This window comes from Poecilia mexicana, unplaced genomic scaffold (assembly GCF_051168715.1).
Source record: "Poecilia mexicana isolate PSO_F unplaced genomic scaffold, ASM5116871v1 scaffold_22, whole genome shotgun sequence".
Classification (NCBI taxonomy): Eukaryota; Metazoa; Chordata; class Actinopteri; order Cyprinodontiformes; family Poeciliidae; genus Poecilia; species Poecilia mexicana.
The window spans coordinates 3324201-3343103 of NW_028263391.1; the positions used below are offsets into that span (position 1 = coordinate 3324201).

At 40.5% G+C, this 18903-nt stretch overlaps 1 protein-coding gene across 9 annotated transcripts in view; it reads right to left on the reverse strand.

Annotated features, from left to right (window-relative positions):
• Positions 1-18903, reverse strand: part of fgfr3 (fibroblast growth factor receptor 3) — a 96480-nt gene that overhangs the window by 21936 nt on the left and 55641 nt on the right. For all 9 annotated transcript variants that reach the window (XM_014995035.2, XM_014995036.2, XM_088002531.1 and 6 more), the window contains exons 5-7: positions 18631-18800; positions 3197-3320; positions 1507-1697 (exon numbers count right to left, since the gene is read on the reverse strand). In XM_014995035.2, the coding sequence (XP_014850521.1) occupies positions 1507-1697; positions 3197-3320; positions 18631-18800 (485 nt within the window). The remainder of the gene's footprint in view (positions 1-1506; positions 1698-3196; positions 3321-18630; positions 18801-18903) is intronic.

An 18903-nucleotide genomic window follows, 5' to 3' on the forward strand; every position in this document is an offset into this window, starting at 1 on the left:
TCTGACGGCAGCGGCGGTTAGCTGAGCCCGTCTCCCTCCCTGCGTTTGCCGCCACCACAGCAGTTAACTTAGTCCAAACCAGATGTTTGTTTTTATTCCTTCTCTCCAGAGGGACAAGAAAAGAAAAAAAAAAAGCTTGAGGGTGCAAAAGCCCTGTTGGATTGCGACGGGAGTCTTCCCCTCGTCAACCAGAAAACATAAAAATTAAAAAAAACAATGTTAATGGTGGATTCCAGGTGAAGTTGCTTCTTTCAGTAGCTGTGTTTTCATTAAACATAAAATTGTCCAACTTGAAAGTAGGAAATCACATTTGATTAATGAAAACATGGCAATTTTGAAAAAATGTATGTTTTTGTTAAAAAAATTTTGATGCTATGATGAAATGTTTTTTTTTGGGCATATCAAAATTGGATTACTTCACAAAACTGCAATGGAAACTTTTTTCAGATGTTACAACTGGTGGAAACGTCGAAGAAAACATCAGGAAGTAGCATGAGGATCATAGTTTGTTTTTGGGGGTTTTTCTCACAGTATCACAGTTCATAAAAAGTTGTGTGTCATTCCAACTTGGGCTGATTTGTTGGCGCCGATTTCCATCATTTTGGGAGATCGGTGATCGGACTACACTTACATGTGAAGCCGATCTTATCCACTATTTTATCAGTTAACTATAGTCACTGTTACCAACTCAGCAACTTTCGTGCTATATTTAGCAGCATTTCAGACAAAAAACATTGATAAACATGATGTCAGCCATCGGCAGGTATGGCTTTTTAAAGATCAGTAATCCACTATTGGCCAGAAAACTGTAATCGGTACAGCCCTAATTACAACGTGTTCAGTTCATAGCTCTTCTGTAAAATGGCTGACAAGAATTTCCCCAAAACGCTGCATACGTAGCCGCTCCTACGTATAAGAGGCTTTGTCACTGCAACGCCTGAATGAGACCCCAACATCTCCTCTGATGGCTGAATTATGAGCATCTCATGTAGCCGTCATGATTTTTAATTAAATTTATTCACATGATTTTAATTTAATTCCTTATCAATGGATTCACTGCAATTGCAAAATTGTTTATATTTCCAACATCAGCAGAATATAGACAAGGATCTGCACACATTTGTAATGGAGACACAGCTAGTGATGAATTTATTTCATGGGTGGAAAACTCTTCCAAAATAGCAACAAGATGCTTCATCACACGCCACGCTCGCAGTGAGAGCAGAAATCTGCTTTGATTTGCAGTGATATCATTAGCTTAATGGCTCTTCACTTCCACACGCTCCAGTGTGTTGTAACGATGCTTCACCATTCGAGAAACGAGCTCTTCAATTAAGAGCGGTGAAGGAAGCCCCGTGGCCCCCGCCGGCCCCCCCTTCTGCAAAGGCTCATTAAACACGACATTTAGGAAAGATTAACTACGTGTAAAATTATCTCGCGCTGAGCCTGGCTCCAGGCTGGCTCATTAAGACGTAAACCCACCACGGTGTGTGGCTCCAAACCCACCTTCAGGACGTTGACATAGGGGGCGCCGTCAGGGCCGTAGCGGCTGCCGTTCACCTCGATGTGTTTGAGCCACTGGATGTGCGGCTGGGCGTCGCTGTAAACCTTACAGTGGAACTCCACGTCGCTGCCCACCACCACAGTCTGATTGGCTGGCAGGCCCGCCTGGAGGATCGGCCGGTGGGGCGAGCGCTCTGAGGGAAGCATAGACAGTAAGGCTTTTTAAAACCAGATCAGACAGACAAATTATTCCCTGAATATTTATGTGAGATGCTGCAATTTAAAATGAATTCTGAGAGCAACAGGAAAGCAGTGAAACGCAGACGAAGCAGAAGTGGAATGAGCTCTCTTGTTAGAACTAGCTCATAACCTGGCCGCAGAATTTTAAAGGACTTGTAAATGTTTAAGCGAAAGCTTTGTTTAGGCCAGTAAACAAGACTGTAAGCATGAAAAAGACATGAGCAATTTTGTCTAGTTTAATAGACAGCAAAACAGGTCTGAGTTTAGAAACATTCCTCACACTGGAAATGTCAAAGTAAGATGAATTTTACAAGTTCCAAAAACTGAACATGTTGGACGTACAGATAAAATACAGGCTTATTGAGGGTTAAACAGGACAAAATGTGTAAAAAAAAAACAAAAAAAAACTATTAAACGTACAATGAAATAAATAAATGTTTAACTAAATATTTTAATCATTTATTTACTGTAAAACGAATTTAAGAAATATCTCATTAAATCATTAAACCTAAAATTTAGGAAAAAATTGTTAGCATAAAAAAAATTATAGGAACAAAATAAAACATGCAAACTATCTAGTTAGATAATTTAATAATGTCATTGTTCCTGTTCCTGCAGAGTTACCGTGAAGTCATTTTATCTATGAAACTCCTCCATAAAATCAAGGGGCAGTGCTGTGGGCGGGGCCAACACTGATCTGCTGAACTCCGCTAGCTTAGTGTAATTTTAATGGAAGATTTCCATGACATTTTACAGTTAGACGACATAGAAGCAGGAGATGGCCATTCAGACTACCTGGAGGATGAAGCTGAAGTTCTACTCACCCAACATCAATGTGAAATCATGCAGCCATTTCTACTCCCTCTGTTAGAAGATCCCCCTAGATGTTCAAAAAACTATACTAAGCTAGCGGCGTTCAGCAGGTCAGTGTTAACCCTGTCCTGTAGTTTCAATGGGCAACTCTGACAGATAAAATTATTTCATGGAGTTATACAATTAAATATATATTTAATTATTTGTGTACATCAGCTATAATAAGTTAATATTTTAATGATTTAATTATATATTTAATAAATTAATGTATATTAATTAAATTGAATATTTAATTAAATGTTTATTTACTTCACATTACTTTACCTAATAATGTACTTATTGATTTTATATTGCTGCTAATGATTTAGTGATTTTTTTTATTTTTTATTTTGTCCCCTTTATCTCTCCGTGTCAGCTTAGTTCATATTGCTGAAGGTGGAGCAGCGATTTCTGTTTCAGTTTTACTGCAACTTTAATAACTGTCAACACAAGAGGCTCACTTTTCAAACTGCTGTTGCTTACAAACACGCACAACTGAATATCATCGGCATGAAACGTAATAAAAAGATTGAATAACGGCAGCTGAAAGTGAGAAGATAACCTTTAGCTTTTACAAGTTAAAGTGAAAGTAAATGCTTACCTAAAACGTCCAGCTGGTAGGTGTGACTGATGGTGCCGTACTTGTTCTGCACCACGCAGGTGTAGTTTCCCCGATCCGACGGCACGGCGCTTTCCATCACCAAACTCCACTGCTGGTGTCTCAGCTGAAGACAGAAGGAATGCGTCATTACTACCAGGACTGTCACGATAAACATTCCTGGATGATGAATTGTGCCAGTAATTATTGCGATACAGGATAATATTGTTTTGAGGTAATTTTCAAAGATAAGGACGTAATAATGCAAGTTTGCCCTCCTAAAGACCGATAAACTCTAATTTCACACTGGAACTGGAAGATATTTTAATTACCAAAAATAAAACCAAAAACAATAAATAAAACAGAAATGAAAACCACTAAATTAATAAAATGGATTAATTTTATTAATCCATTCCTTCAAAAAATATTAATCTGGATGAAAATCATCCAGCTAATTTAATTCATCATCCAACTGACTAATTGCAACATGCTTAATTACAACATGGTTTAAGTTAGAGAGCCAAAGTCCATTTGAAAACATCTAAGGAGATATTGTGGTGAGTCTAAGACATGATAATAAAACAAGCAGGTGCGAGTGTTACAAACTGAACTCTACAATGCCAGAATTTGTTTGACATATACACGTACAACAGATTATTGTCTGCATAAAACGTAATCAAATCAACACCAGCTAAGGAACATGCATAACAAAGATACAGGCTAGATTTTTCACTTTATTGTGGATCACTATAATTCTAAACTTGATAACAAAGCTAAAATTCATAAACAATGATGGTTAAATTATCATCATTCATCAAGAGAAGCCATTTTCACACTGGGTTACTTTCACAGGTGAGTGTTCAGCAAAGCAAATGTCTGTGTCCGCTGGCTGTGAGGGCTGACAGACTTTTTCTTCTTTTTGCACCTCCAAAATTGGTTCCACTGTACCACTCAAGAGCAATCCATCGCTGGAGACTCGAAAGCTAAATTTTGCGCAGTAATTCAAACCAGGTGCGGCTGGAAGGCACGACAGACAGATACTAAGTTGACAGGCTCAGAAGGCAAAGCGAAGGGGAGGGAGTTGGCAGAGGACCACGGGCCGGCAGGGGCGACCCGCGCCGCTTAACGGGAGGAAACGGGCGCTGCAGGGTGAACTTCACTTGAAGAGGTCAGAATTTCTAATGAGTGATGTCAACAAGGTGCCTTTTCGGGGTGGAACACTTCACCTCACCTGGGAAATGTTTTCATAAACATGCTTTATGGGGGGAACCGAACAGATATATGCGTCGCATTTGCAGGCAACGAATCCCTCCCACCGCTCTTTCTTCTTCTTCTTCCCTCTGGAGCACACACTTCTTCACCCTCTCTCTTGGAGGTGCATTCGGAAAATAAAGCAACAGTGTAAATATTATGCCTGAGTGTGCTTTTTTTTTTTCATCTTCTTCTTCTCGCAGTTGCGTGGTAACATAAACCAGGCCGCCCGCTCGGCGTTGGCAAATGGTTTTTCTGTGGAATGGCTGGCTCCACCCCGTCTATCCCCTCTCTGAGATGAGGAGTCAAACTCAAGTCAATGGCTGCTCTCATGAGCAGATGAGTGACGCCTTGTGCTGTGGTCGCTGAGGGGAGGAAAAAAATAAAAAAAGTTGGTGCATGAGAAGGGAGGAGGCTAAAATGTGGTAAAATATGAGCTGGAGCTGATATTCAGTGAAAGCCAGGACCACCAACAGAACCAGGGAGACTATAATCACAGCTACGCCATACATTTGCCACTCTCTCTCTACTTCTGGGACTCTGATGTGAAAACGTTTAATTTCAGATGTTAAGTTTTTGACGGACTTTGTAAAAAAAAAATCTGAACTCATGTTTTGGTTTTAAATGTGCCATTTCATGATGCGTAATATCCTGCAAAAGCATATTGCGTAGCTTTTTGCACATTTTATGTACTTTGTTGATATTGTAAGTGATAGAGCAACATAAATTACCGTATTTTCCGCACTATAAGGCGCACTGGATTATAAGGCGCACCTTCAATGAATGGCCTATTTTAAAACTTTTTTCATATATAAGGCGCACCGCATTATAAGGCGCATAAAATAGACATTACAGTAGAGGCTGGAGTTACGTTATGCATCCACTAGATGAAGCTCCACTAAATGGAATGTCAACAAAACAGTCCGACTCCGGTCGGCGAGGAGAGCCTTCCGCGACTGGGCCGGGGCGTGGCCGGATGATGGTCACCCTTCTCTGTTCGCGCACAGCATGTTCATGGAGAACGTGGTGCTAAATGACCTGCAGACGACCTGATTATAGACCGTCGGTAGGTAGATAGGTCAGTCAAACTTTATTAACAAACCAGCGTTCTGACAACTATCCCAGCATGCACCGCGCGCTTCTTCTTCTTCTACGGGCGAAAATGAAGTCGGCGGCTGCTTACCGTAGATACTAGACCTGTTGTGGCTCAATATCGGTCCATATATAAGGCGCACCGGATTATAAGGCGCACTGTCGGCTTTTGAGGAAGTTGAAGGTTTTTAGGTGCGCCTTATAGTGCGGAAAATACGGTAGTTCATACTGGGCAGTGGTAGGATACAGTGGGAGGATTTGTTCAAAAACGTTTACAAATAGAAACCTGAAAAGTGTTGCTTCCATTTCTACACAGCCCCCTCTTAAGCAAAACCATCCAGTTACATTCAGAAGTTCCAGTGGGAACCTTTTTGTCTGTGCATTTCTGGTAGGCCTGCAAATCTGACGGACATGCAATATCTGCAACGATGGACGGCAAAGCCGCTTCTCTTCGTCCACTGCGGGTTCATTTCTTCTTCAAAAATTGTTCTAAGCTTACCAGGGACAGATTCCCTGGTAAACGGCCGTGGCTCTGTGGGTAGAGTAGTTGTTAAAAGAAAAGGGGGGCGCTGGTGAGCAAGATATGGCGTAAGACGTACTTTTCAGAGCTCCTGCAAAATCCGTAAAAATTACATAAAAAACAGCATTAACCACGCTAATATTTGTCGAAATATTGGAGAGAAAACCTTAAGATCACAACAGTCGGACAACCAGAACAAAATCATCCTGAATGGCCGAAAAACTGCAAAAGTATAAATACGGAAGCGATGCTAATGCTATAAGGCCTGCTAGGACCACGAGACAGCGGGCAACAAACGACGCGGACCCACCGACAACCACTGGGACTGAAGGCCCAAACATGAGTAACGAAGAAATGAAAGCAGACATTTTATCGTCACTGAGAGGAGAAATCGCTAAAGTGATAAGAGACGAGCTTAAAGGCGCACTAGCGGAAGATTTTCAGGCTATAAGATCCGAACTGCAAGCGGTCCGCTCCGAAATTGCTAACAGCTCAAAGGCCATACAAGCGGAAGTGGACATTGTAAAGGCGGACATCTTGGACTTAAAAGGGGGTCTTTCAACGTGGTCAGACGAAGTCACTTCACTACAGTCTGCTGTAACAAGCTTACAGAAAGAAATGTCAACGCTCAAAGATAAATGTGAAGATCTGGAGGGGAGAATGAGAAGGTCCAATATCCGCATTGCGGGCATTGAAGAGCTCCCGGGCTCCAGCTCCACACAAGCTGTGGCAAAAATTATCAAAGAGGTTCTGAAGATGGATCGAGACATAAAGGTGGACCGTTCACACCGCACACTTACCGGGAGAAGACCGAGGGACCGTGAGACGCCAAGAGTCATCATCGCTAAATTACATAATGACGGGGACGCGGCGGAGATCCTGAGGAGAGCCCGAGACAGAGCTCCGCTCTTTTACAACGGGCACCGCGTCGCCTTCTTCCCCGACTACACGGCCAGCGTAGCCAAAGCAAGAGCCGCTTTCACGGAGGTGCGGAGGGCGCTGCGGGGCACCAAGGACGTCCGCTATGGCCTCCTCTACCCGGCCCGATTTCGGATTACATATCATAATGTTGAAAAGGAGTTCCTTGACCCCAAAACAGCCATGGAATACGTCCGGAACAATATTTCCCCGACAGAGACAGTCGAATAAAGGTACCGTGAGCTCATAGAGACAATAATATCAGAAAAATAGTTTTCATCGTTATGGCTAACTTTCATACAGCTCTCTCCATAAGTTTTATGAAGATAAATCTATAGATTTGATGATACGAGCAAATATGCTGTTTTACTTTAGATTCTTTTTTTAAGGTTTGCAGGAGCCTGTGCAGTATATTTGAAGTTTACGTAGCTATATTATTTACTCCATTGTGACTTTTGTGTATTTCTTACCTTGTACATGTCTAAGCGCACCTGCTGCACACTCACATTCAATCTTGGCTGTGCACTTTAGCGGCTTATTTAGCTGCTGGGGACTATGTCCCAAGTACTTAAACATAGTATTTACCTGTTCTGTGTTTTTCTAGTTCTGGTCCCTCTGTTCCCCGGGGACCCTGCGCAATTTTTTTCTGTAAACTTATTTTCTTTCTGTTATTCTTCTGCATCATTACTTGTTCATACTCATTCTGTTGAGACTAGAGATGCTGATTACAGTTGTCAAAATGTTGCTTTATCCCCCTCTGTTTGGTTCTGTGGACATTGTGTACCTATATTCCTTAGACCCCTCACAGATAAGACAGTGTTATGCATAAAGGGTGTGTTGTCATTCATATTTTTTGAGATGTCAAAACATAGATGGTGTAGAGATAATGGGTGACCCACTTAAAATTGTAACTTATAATGTAAATGGGCTCCACAATCCAGTCAAAAGAAAGAAAATATTGAATCAATTAAAACAAATTAACTGTCACATAGCTTTTTTGCAAGAAACCCATCTGTCTGATACAGAGCATGAAAAATTAAAAAAGTCTTGGGCAGATAAGGCTTTCTACTCATCTCACCGATCGGGGAAAAAAAAGGGTGTTGTCATACTTTTGCACCGGCAGGTTAATTTCACACAAACGCTGTTACATAGAGATACAGAGGGAAGATATGTATTGGTTAATGGTACAATTGATGGCATAGAAGTATCGCTTGTAAATGTGTATGCGCCCAATACAGATGCACCTGAATTCATAAAGTCACTGTTTAAGGTAATAGTACAGCACAGTACCGGTCTGTTGCTGCTGGGTGGGGACTTCAACTGTATCCTGTCACAAATATTGGACAGATTACCCACTCCAAAAACCCCGCTCCCTAGAATGAGTAGGATGCTTAAATATCAGATTATAGAGGCAGGAATTGTAGACGTATGGAGAAGCAGTTTTCCCAGAACTAAAGACTTCACTTTCTACTCGAGCAGGCATGCATCCTACTCTAGGATCGACTATTTTTTTACTCCAAAGTCAGAGCTGCATAGAATAGTAGATATAGAAATATTTCCTATTACTATTTCTGACCATGCACCTGTCTTATTAAAATGGGACATAGGACACAGACCAACATCTAAACAATGGAGGCTTAACACATCCCTGCTTAACGACAATGTATTCATTGCATTTATTACAGAAGAGCTTAAGACGTATTTAGAAACTAATATGTCTGTAGAAACATCACCTCTGATAATATGGGACTGTGCCAAAGCATTCCTTCGGGGCCGCATAATTTCCTTCACGTCCGCAAGGAAAAAACTGAAGAATGCTAAACAAAAAGATCTGGAGGACAAAATCAAAGATTTGGAGATTAAACATAAAAGACATGCTTCAGCTAAAATCATGAAGGAATTAAATGCAACCCGCAGACAACTAAGCAGTCTATTGTCAGATAAAGTAGAGGGCAATTTGAGGTTCACTAACCAAAAATATTTTGAATATGGCCAGAAGGCTAGTAGGTTATTGGCATTTAGACTGAGAAAACAACAGTCCTCCAACATGGTTCATAAAATAAAATCTCAAGATACTGTTGAGACAAAACCTGACAAAATAGCAGAGGCCTTTGCGAAATTTTATAAATTATTATATACAAACTCCGATACCTGTAATAATGACCAAGAGCTCACAGATTTTTTAAATAACATAAAATTGAACCACTTAACAGATGAAGCGGCTTCAAAATTAGATCAACCGATTGAGGAATGGGAGATCAAGCAGATAATTAAATCGCTTAAGAACAATAAAAGCCCAGGCCCAGATGGATTTTCCAACGACTTTTATAAAACCTTTATAGACCTTCTGGCTCCTTTGCTACTAAAAGCATATCATCATGCTTTAAAATCCAAAACTATGGCACCATCTTGGACAGAAGCCACGATAGTAGTAATCCACAAAGAGGGCAAGGATCCTACAGACTGCCAGTCCTATAGACCTATATCACTGCTGAACACAGACCTACGCATACTCACTGCAATCCTAGCAAGACGACTTAACAAATTCATCACCCAAATCATACATCCCGATCAGACAGGATTTATCGCAGGCAGGTACTATGCTGACAATCTAAGGCGCTTATTGAATGTAACAAGCATCCTAAAAGAAAGAAAGATTGAATCAGCAATCATATCCTTAGATGCCCAAAAGGCGTTTGACAGAGTGTCCTGGAAATATCTAATTCATACTCTGAAACGCTTTGGATTTGGTCCATATTTTGTTGATTGGGTGCAGACTCTTTACTCCTCTCCACAGGCAGCAGTTAAAGTTAACGGCTTTAGATCTGATAGATTTCTACTAGAACGGGGGTGCAGACAGGGGTGCTCGCTCTCACCCCTCCTGTTCGCCATTAGTATTGAACCGTTAGCCCAAATCATTAGAGATTATGCTAATATTAAAGGGATAGAAATTAACAAGGTAGTACACAAAATCTCATTATATGCCGATGATGTATTACTGTACTTGACGGAACCTAAATCAACAATCCCCCACCTAAAAGAGCTCATCTCTCAATATGGATTTTACTCAGGCTACAAAATTAATATTGAAAAAACGGAAGCTATGGATGTAAACGGCACAATTTCAGATTCCACAAAATTACAGAGTGGATTTAAGTGGCCCAAGAACGGTATCAAATATCTGGGTATTCATATACCTCTATCTCTATGTGACCTTTATGAGGCAAACTATGGCAAACTTCTACGAGCCATTAAAAATGATCTAGAGCGTTGGGATACACTCCCTATTTCTCTGATGGGCCGGGTTGAAAGTATCCATATGAATATTTTACCAAGACTACTCTATTTATTCCAGATGCTGCCTGTGGAGATTCCCAAATCTACCTTTGACACCTTAGACAAAATGATAACTGGATTCATTTGGCAAAAAAAGCGTCCTAGAATCAGACTAAAAACTCTGCAGTTATCTAAACCCAAGGGGGGCCTCAAACTCCCAAATTTAAAATATTATTACTGGGCTGCACAACTTAAACCCTTATTAGTATGGCTACAGAACTGTGCAGATACTCGATGGCTGGAAATAGAGGAAAGCATGTGCTCAGTGCCACTGCAAACATTACCCTTTTTAGATGCTCCTGCAAAGGAAATGACAATCTGGACAAAAAACACCCTCAAAATTTGGAACAAAATACAATCGGCTTTTAAGTTATTAAAACAGATCTCTCCATTATCAAGTATAGGATTCATGAAGTCGTTTGCACCAAACAATTTAGATTCTGGGTTCAAAAACTGGTCTAATTATGGACTATTGCATATCCATCAATTAATTAAAGAGGGAAATTTCAAAACCTTTGAACAGATTAAAAGTGAATTTGGTCTCCCTAGGACAGACTTTTATAGATACTTACAACTCAGAACCTTTGTGACGACACACAACAATTGGACTAAACTTCATGAGCCTACACCTATAGAAAATTTCCTAATGGACATACAAAGGGGAAAGGGGAATAAAAAAGTAATTAGTAAAATATATGACCTGTTTTTATCTATGAATATGCACAATTCCACAAACATTAAGCAGAAATGGGAGACTGAATTGCAGGAGTCAATAGCAGGGGACACATGGGAAGAAATATGTACTGAAGCACAATTAACAACGAATTCTAATACATGGAGAGAATTCAAATGGAAAGTAATAGTCCGGTTTTTCAGAACGCCAGCAATAACTAGTAATATGGGCCCAACACAACCCAGCTCATGCTGGAGAAATTGCGGGACGCAGAATGCAAATCATACGCATATCTTTTGGTCCTGTCCCAAACTAAGTGTGTTCTGGGAGGAGATTTTTGAAGCTCTCAAAGTAATTTTCAGGAGAGATGTTCCAAAAAAACCCCTGGTGGCAGTTTTGGGAGAAATACCTGATGGAATAGACAGGAAGGGTGATCAATATCTTCTAAATATCTTGCTTACGGCAGCTTTGAAATGCATAACTATCAGGTGGCTGAAGCCAGGGCCTCCTACATATAACACATGGATACAAAAAGTCTGGGACATTTATTTGATGGAAGAAATCACATATTCCCTAAGGCTTCAAAAAACAGTTTTTAATATAAGGTGGAGCCCTGTCATACCATTATTAATTCAGTGACACCTTAACAGGATTGCCTTTTTGCATTCACTGTGTATTTTGAGTCTTTTAAAATATCATTGTGGTTAGCAATGTGTGGATCATCTTACCTCAGAGGGGATTTAATTGTATGTTTTGTTTATTTTATTTTGCTGCTATCTTTTTATTTCACTCTGTTGTTGTGTATTCATTATTACATTTGTTAGAACATTTGCAGTCTCATTTTCTTTTGTCAAGTTATAATGTTGAAGATATTTGTCAATAAGAGACAGAAAAATTTAAATGTGGGAATGTGTTGTTGCTAAAAATAAATAAAAATAAAGTTTAAAAAAAAAAAAAATTGTTCTGATTAGACAATGGAAAAGATTATTGTTGTGTTCAAGTTGTGCTAAAAGCAGTTAGCCTGTAAGCAAAGCTATTCAAGCCTAAAATAGCATCTCAATGCTAAACGTGTAGCAGCAGCACAGACGTCCCCAGGGCTAACGTCAGCGTCCACGTTGCACATTTCTAAAGAAGTTCCATCAATGATCAGAGTTCCTGAAACACTGAAAATATTGAGTAGAATAACACTCTGCACCAATCTGATGGTTGAATAACCTAAATAATGACAAATATCAATTTATTCAATAATCGGATTGATGGATCTCTAGTAATGACTCAAGTGAATGCCTCACTCTTCAGATATTCATTTATAAAAAAACCTCAAAACATCCTGGTGCTGGTGTATGACATAAAATTCCCCCCAAAAATGCCAAAAAAAGTTTGCCATGGCGAGACACTGTATCCAGCTCTCTCTTTCTGAAATTGAATTTCTGCTGTTGATTAAATATGAACTCTCAGTGACTTTGAGCGTTAACATTCCTCCGACTTTCATTGGTCACTTTAATTATTTTCTACATGCAGGCCATTGGCTTTTATTAACATGTTACATTGGCTAACCCCTGGTGAACCTGTGGCATTAGTCCCCAAACGTGATAATCCCATCCATTTCAATCATGCCAGATTCCAAGCAGAATTAAATTATTAAGCAGCTTATGTTCCAGTCATACGAGGCTTTAAAGGTTTTAGGGGCTTTGGCCGCGGCTGTAGGGAGCAGCGCCAGCCATGGGAATGGAGGGGGGGGTTCACACTGCAAGGAAACGCCTGCATCAAAAAAAGACAAAACTAGAGATGCACCGATCCAACATTAAGACCTATACCAGTACCGATACTGGAAGAAATTCTAGATCAGGTATCTGTAACTGTGCAAAATCCATAAGGACAGATCTATTCAGTCTAATTCTATGCTTTGTTTGTGCTCTGAGCAACGTCATGTTTTCTTATTTATTTTTAGAATTTCTATTTGCACTTTCTTAACAATTTGAAAGGTTTGTTACAGTTTATTTTTTACGTTTGACCAAACTAGTCAACTTATTGATTTTGTCAGTTTCAGTTTCTTAATTATTTATTTTCCATTGGCTGTTCTACTCCTAATTATACTGACTGAACAAATTAAGGTTGTTTTTACACATTTGACCAAGCTAGTGAAGCTATTGGTGTATTTCAGTGATCTGTACTAGTGCAAAGTTACACCAAATGTACATTAATGTCTGTTTCAAAAAAGAAGCATTTGTAGTGAGTTCAGTTCAGCTGTTTTTCTGTAGGTGACCGGCTGACACTGAACCTCAAATAGGTATCGGTATCGGAAGTGGAAAGAAGTGAATCTGTGCATCCTGAGACAAAGATTTTGTTGTTTCCAGTACAGAGGGAAGACACTGAAGTACTCTTTGGTTAGCTCATCCAAGCAGCTGGCTATTTCATGTATTTCAACAGACAAAGTGAATTATCCTTGATGGACGTTAAAAAAGAAAAAAATAGAAATGTTTTGGTGGTGTAGTAGTTGTTTGAGAAAACACAGGAAGCGCCGTTCCCCTTTATAGTCCAAACCCTCTGTCTTCACCTCGCAAAATAGCCCTGTCAGAACAAGTGGGGGCCAGTTAGCAGAATTTATGAGTGTGTCAGAGCGGACCAGCGGCCCGGATCCGTGCTACCGTCTAATTTGACCCGCAGAGAGGGCGGAAGCAGGAAGACGCGGCCCTTCGGGGCTCACTATTAAAACTGGGAAAGTTTTGTTCGTCTGCTGCCTGACTTTGGCTCAGCTTGACACTCGCATCAACGACGACGAGGATGGGGTCGTAAAACGGGATGTGTGAAAGCGACAAAATTGAACCCTGTTAACGGCAAGTCCTGCCTTTCAAAGCCATAGTGTTTTTTAATAAAAATAAAAAAAAAACAACAGGTGAGGAAAGTGAGCTTTGTGGCAATGGGAGGTCTAAAATTAGATGAGGAAAAAAAAAGAAGGGTCTAAAAATAATCTCACAAGCGAAGAAATTCTAGTGGAGGCTGAGCTAAAAACTGTAGTGGAAACTGGAGGATTTTGAAGTGCTTAAAGTCTTAAAAAGTAACAGTGGAGGCAGATTAAAAGCCCCTGCTTTGGAAAGCTGTCAAAACAGAGAGTGAAAATTCTGGATGGAAGAAGAAACCCCCCCCAACTAATAACGCCGTCAGCAACACAATGAAACCCTCGCTTCCGCCAAACAGCAGCTTTATGTGTTGGAAGAGAAAAGATGGCTGAAAGGGCTTATGGCACGCCTATCTCCTGCCATGTCCATCTGACAGCTCAATAGAGGGTTAAACTTTGACCTTCAGGCCCTGGCCTCGGAGAGCTCCACAGTTGCCGGGAAGCAGAACGGAGCTGGAATCTGAGTTTTAATAAATGATGTACACATCTTATTAACAACAACTTTAAAGTGCTTGAAAATTAACTTAAATTCCTCAAAAGACACGCCGAGAGTGGGAGAGGACTAATTAAATGTATGCTTCAGAGCAAATGCTGCTATCTGATCGCTCCATATGTCTTTTTTACTGCAGTGAGCCTCAATGTAGCCAAACTCCGTCAAGTATGGCATTGTTTTTATGCCATGTTAGATTTGTCGTGTTGATGCATTTTGATGTGCTTCACCCCACGTGCCTCAATTTTCTGCCGCAACGCGCAAACTTCCCCATTCACTCAGTGCGTTATAGGATTTGTTGCTGCGTGTTTGCGCAGTGAAGTAAAGAGGAGACCAGCTGCACATGCAGGCTGCGAAATGAGAAACAGGTGATCGGTTTGTGTGATCGGCAACAAGAGACCGTGATCGGCGATCACCAATCAAACACTTTTCACGGAAATCGGCCGATTATGATCGGTGACCGATTGATCGGCACACCTCTATTTCTTATAGTACATTTTCTTTTCAAATATTTTCAAATTAAGAAATACTTTATTGATCCCAAAGGGAAATTAAATGTTGTAACTCATATTAATTCCAATTTATTTAAAAAGTAATTGTAGATGGCTTCTGTTCAAGAGGAGCTATCATTGCTGTGCCATGCATTCACTGCCATGTAGTCATGTAAAAAATACATAATAGTTTTTCATCACAATTTTTACCGGCATCACAAGAGAACCACAAAATATCATGATAAAATTCAAAGTCCATATCGGTCCATCAGTTTTTGCTCATTTTAATTTATTGCTTATTGTGACAGGCTTGGTTGAATCTTTCAGTGGAGCTGACAATCATTGCAGTGAGCGAGCTGCTATCTGACTGAAATTATTCCTGCTAGCTAACGGTCTGACGGACTTCCATCGAAAAAGTTTAATTGAAAAAGTTTTAATGACTTCAGGCCCAACCGCCTGATTTAGCTAGCAATAAGTCAAATAGAACTGGGATAATGATCAGAACTATGCCACGGGTCGGTTAGCTGCTCCTTAAACACGCGCCTCACGCGAAGAGCAAAGCGGTCCTCAAAACCAGCATGGTTGAGATTCATTCAGCTAAAATGACCCCTGGCTGTCAGGGCCAAGATGATGTTGTCAAGTCAGAATGGATGCAGCAGGAAGATGGCTTCACCTTCAGGACCCCGATGGGAATAGAGTCTTTAGAATGTCATTGTTGTGGTGACAGAGCCGAGGCCCCGCCCCCATGGCTTCTGCCCCCCCCCACATGAACCCATCACCTCCACATGGAAGACGGGGTGATACGGGGTGACGGAACGCTGTCCGCATCAGTCTATCGCTCACACTGATGTGGAAACAATTCAATCTGTTTGAAATACTTCATGTCTTTATTTCTATTTATTCATTCTATTTCCATAATTGAAAGCTACAGAAGCGTCTAGCTGGCAGAGCTCAGAAAGAAATTCAAGAGAGGTATCGTTCTCGTTATGACGATATGCAAATCTCATCATTATAATGAGAAACTTTCTTGTTTTTACCAGGTATTTAAAAAACATGCTCTTCTGACAGACTGCGACTTGTTAAAAGGTATAAAGACACCTGGTTTCCTCGAGACGGCTTCTAAAAATCCCAAGAAGTGTTAAAGTCTTAATGTTAGGATCTTTCATATTTAAAAGGGGAGATATTTTGATTTTAACGAGGTTATCCATCTCTGTATAATGTGTTTTGCATCTCATTATGACAAGAAAGTTTTCTCTTTTAAACAAGGCACTGCTCCTGAATTTATTTCCAAACTCTGGCAGTTAAATGCTTCCATAGGATCAAATTACACACAGATAGATTATATTTACTAATTAGGTGACTTCTGAATGTAATCAGTTGTTTTTATTTAGAGGTACTATAGTAAATTGGGGAAGCACGGGCTGAATGAGAATTTGAATTTGTAAAAATATGGTTTCACTGATAATTATTGAAACACTTTTTAATCAGGATAAATTTTGATTTTAAAAAGTCTTGAAAAGATAAATTTTTGGACATTAAAAGTTTCAGATTTGTGAAAGGCTGGAAGATTTAACAAGAAATAAATGCTAACCAATTGATGCATTTTTTTTTTAATTTCTTTGAAATAGACTTAAGGTCTAGAGAGTGATGATACTGTTGGCAACAGACAACGAGATGTTTGTTTAAATATTACATCACAGTATAATGAACTGTGTGGTAGAAAGAAGAAAAAAACATTTTGGATGACAAGAAAAATCAAATGTTGTCAATATCAAAGACACTAAAATGCAGAGAAAATAAAGATATTAATGAGGCGGTGATGTAGTCAGAGGTCTGAAATTCGGATGGGGTCAAGCTGTTACGCCTGACGACCCCGAAGCCTGACTGGCGTGTCACCCAGTGCCATGACCTCTCCCTTCACCTCTGTGAGAGCAAACACTGCCCGCATGGTGATCACTAACTGGATCCTAAAACCATTCTGGGACAGAAGGGAGGGGCGTAGCACGTGAATATTACTCAATAAAGACACATGGGAGAACGTCTTCATTAACCAACACAGACATAAAGGAAGATGTTCCACTTTTTCTGCCATGTTCAGTAACAGAGGAACACCTTAATAAGTCATCAATCTCCCCTGAAGATCTAAATTTAAATTACGGCTAAGGAGAAGTAAAGCAGCTTTAATATACCAGATAGAATAGTAGGCAAGTGAGTAATTAAATGTGAAAATCAAGATGTCAATACGCTAATGTTAGCAAGGAAAAAAAAGCATAAGGTGCAATTTTTTGGGAAAAATCTTTAGACCAGAACCGCTTTAGACTTTTCAGAATCAAATTAGAATTTTGATGCGTTTTCTAAGTTATCACCATCTGCTGGAGCAGGGGAGGTATTACAAGGCTTTTACAAAAAAAAAGGTCATTAGTACAAATTGTCCTTAATTCACAAGAAATACTCAAATCTTTTTTTTAAGTAGAACTGATGTAAATGTTCCCCATAGAAGGACGTTCACAGGAGTTCAATGAAGAAGTTGAAGATCAGACAAACAGGTGGAATAAACATGTTGTACTCTGAGCAGTCAGTTGGGGATTAATCTGTTGCTAACAACGTGGAACCAACCTTATCATCAGCAAATCATCATGTACACTACAGACGCTAAAAGCTGCTGTCGGGGAGCCACTTCAGTCCAAGTTAGGGTGTCCTGAGGGCTGCTGACAGGTGTGTGTGAATCTGTGCGGGGTGGTGAGTGTGTGTGTGTGCATGTGTGTGTGTGAGGTGGGGGAGAGACAGATAGATAGATAGATAGATAGAAGAACAGAGAGTGGGGACAGAGCGGGGGAAACAACTGCTGTTGGTCTGCTGGGAGCAGATGTTGGAAATCTCTGTAAACTGTTAATAGCTGCAGGATCTCATTACATTTAACTCTTTAAAGGCCAAAGTTCCACTTTGGAAGAAATATGTTTCAGTGCTTCTCTGCTGAGACATTATAAGACACTAATTTACAACCACAAAGTGACGTTTTAATGCCAGTTTTCCCATGATATTCTTCAAAATACAGATTTATCTAGTGTAAAACAAGATCCTGTTACAGTATTTTTTCATGGGTGATCAAAATCTGCTGTAAAGATTATTCAATAGAGAGCAAAGTAAGAGTAACTCTGACCAATTGAACATGTTTGGCAGGACTTTCCAAACCGAATACCAGTGAGTTCCAATATTACTGTACATATTTAGTCATTAGTTATTAGCTAAACAAACCTAAGGCTGTGTCAGAGCTCAGCTTCAAGTGATTCTGATGACAAAACTGAACACAGCAGCTGTTTGCTGTAGCGCTTCACTGTCAGCGCTGGACTATCATGCGAGCATGCATGTGTCTGGTTTCAGGATGTAGTTTGGCCCCCCACCACCACCACTATTAAACTTATTTTGGTCGTTAGTTGGTAGAGTATGCCTCCGTGGCGTCTTTCACGACATTTATACACCGTGAGAAGATCCGCCGGGCACGCCGTTCTATCACCACTCAAGGTTTACGCTCCTTTAGTTACGGAAACTCACGTCAAGGACCAATCCCGGCGCTAACCCTACGGATGGATGGACAGCGGCGTATCTATCCTCCCAGGGGGATTAACATGCCTTGCTACGGGACACTCTGGCAGCACCTTCAGGGGTGGAGATTGCGACCTTCGCCTGGCAGAGTTCCGAGTGTAAATGTTTGAATCTAATCCTGAACTCCTCTACCCTTTTAAGTGTCAACATGCTCTTCCTCTCACCTTGATGCCTCCCATTCTCTGCTCGCCCTTGAACTCCTTGCCGTTCTTGAGCCAGTGGATGGTTGGCGTTGGGTTTCCGTCGGCGGCGCAGCGGAACTTGACGGTGTTGGCTGCGGGGACAGCCAGGAGCTTCTTGTCCATCCGTTCAGGCTTGGTCCAAAAAGGAGCTTCTGTGGGTCCAAACACAAAATATCGTTACAGACAATAAAGGAATTCCCACAGAGCTGAAAGGACTTAAGAGAAAAATTCTAAACGGGCCTGCTGGTCGTTTTC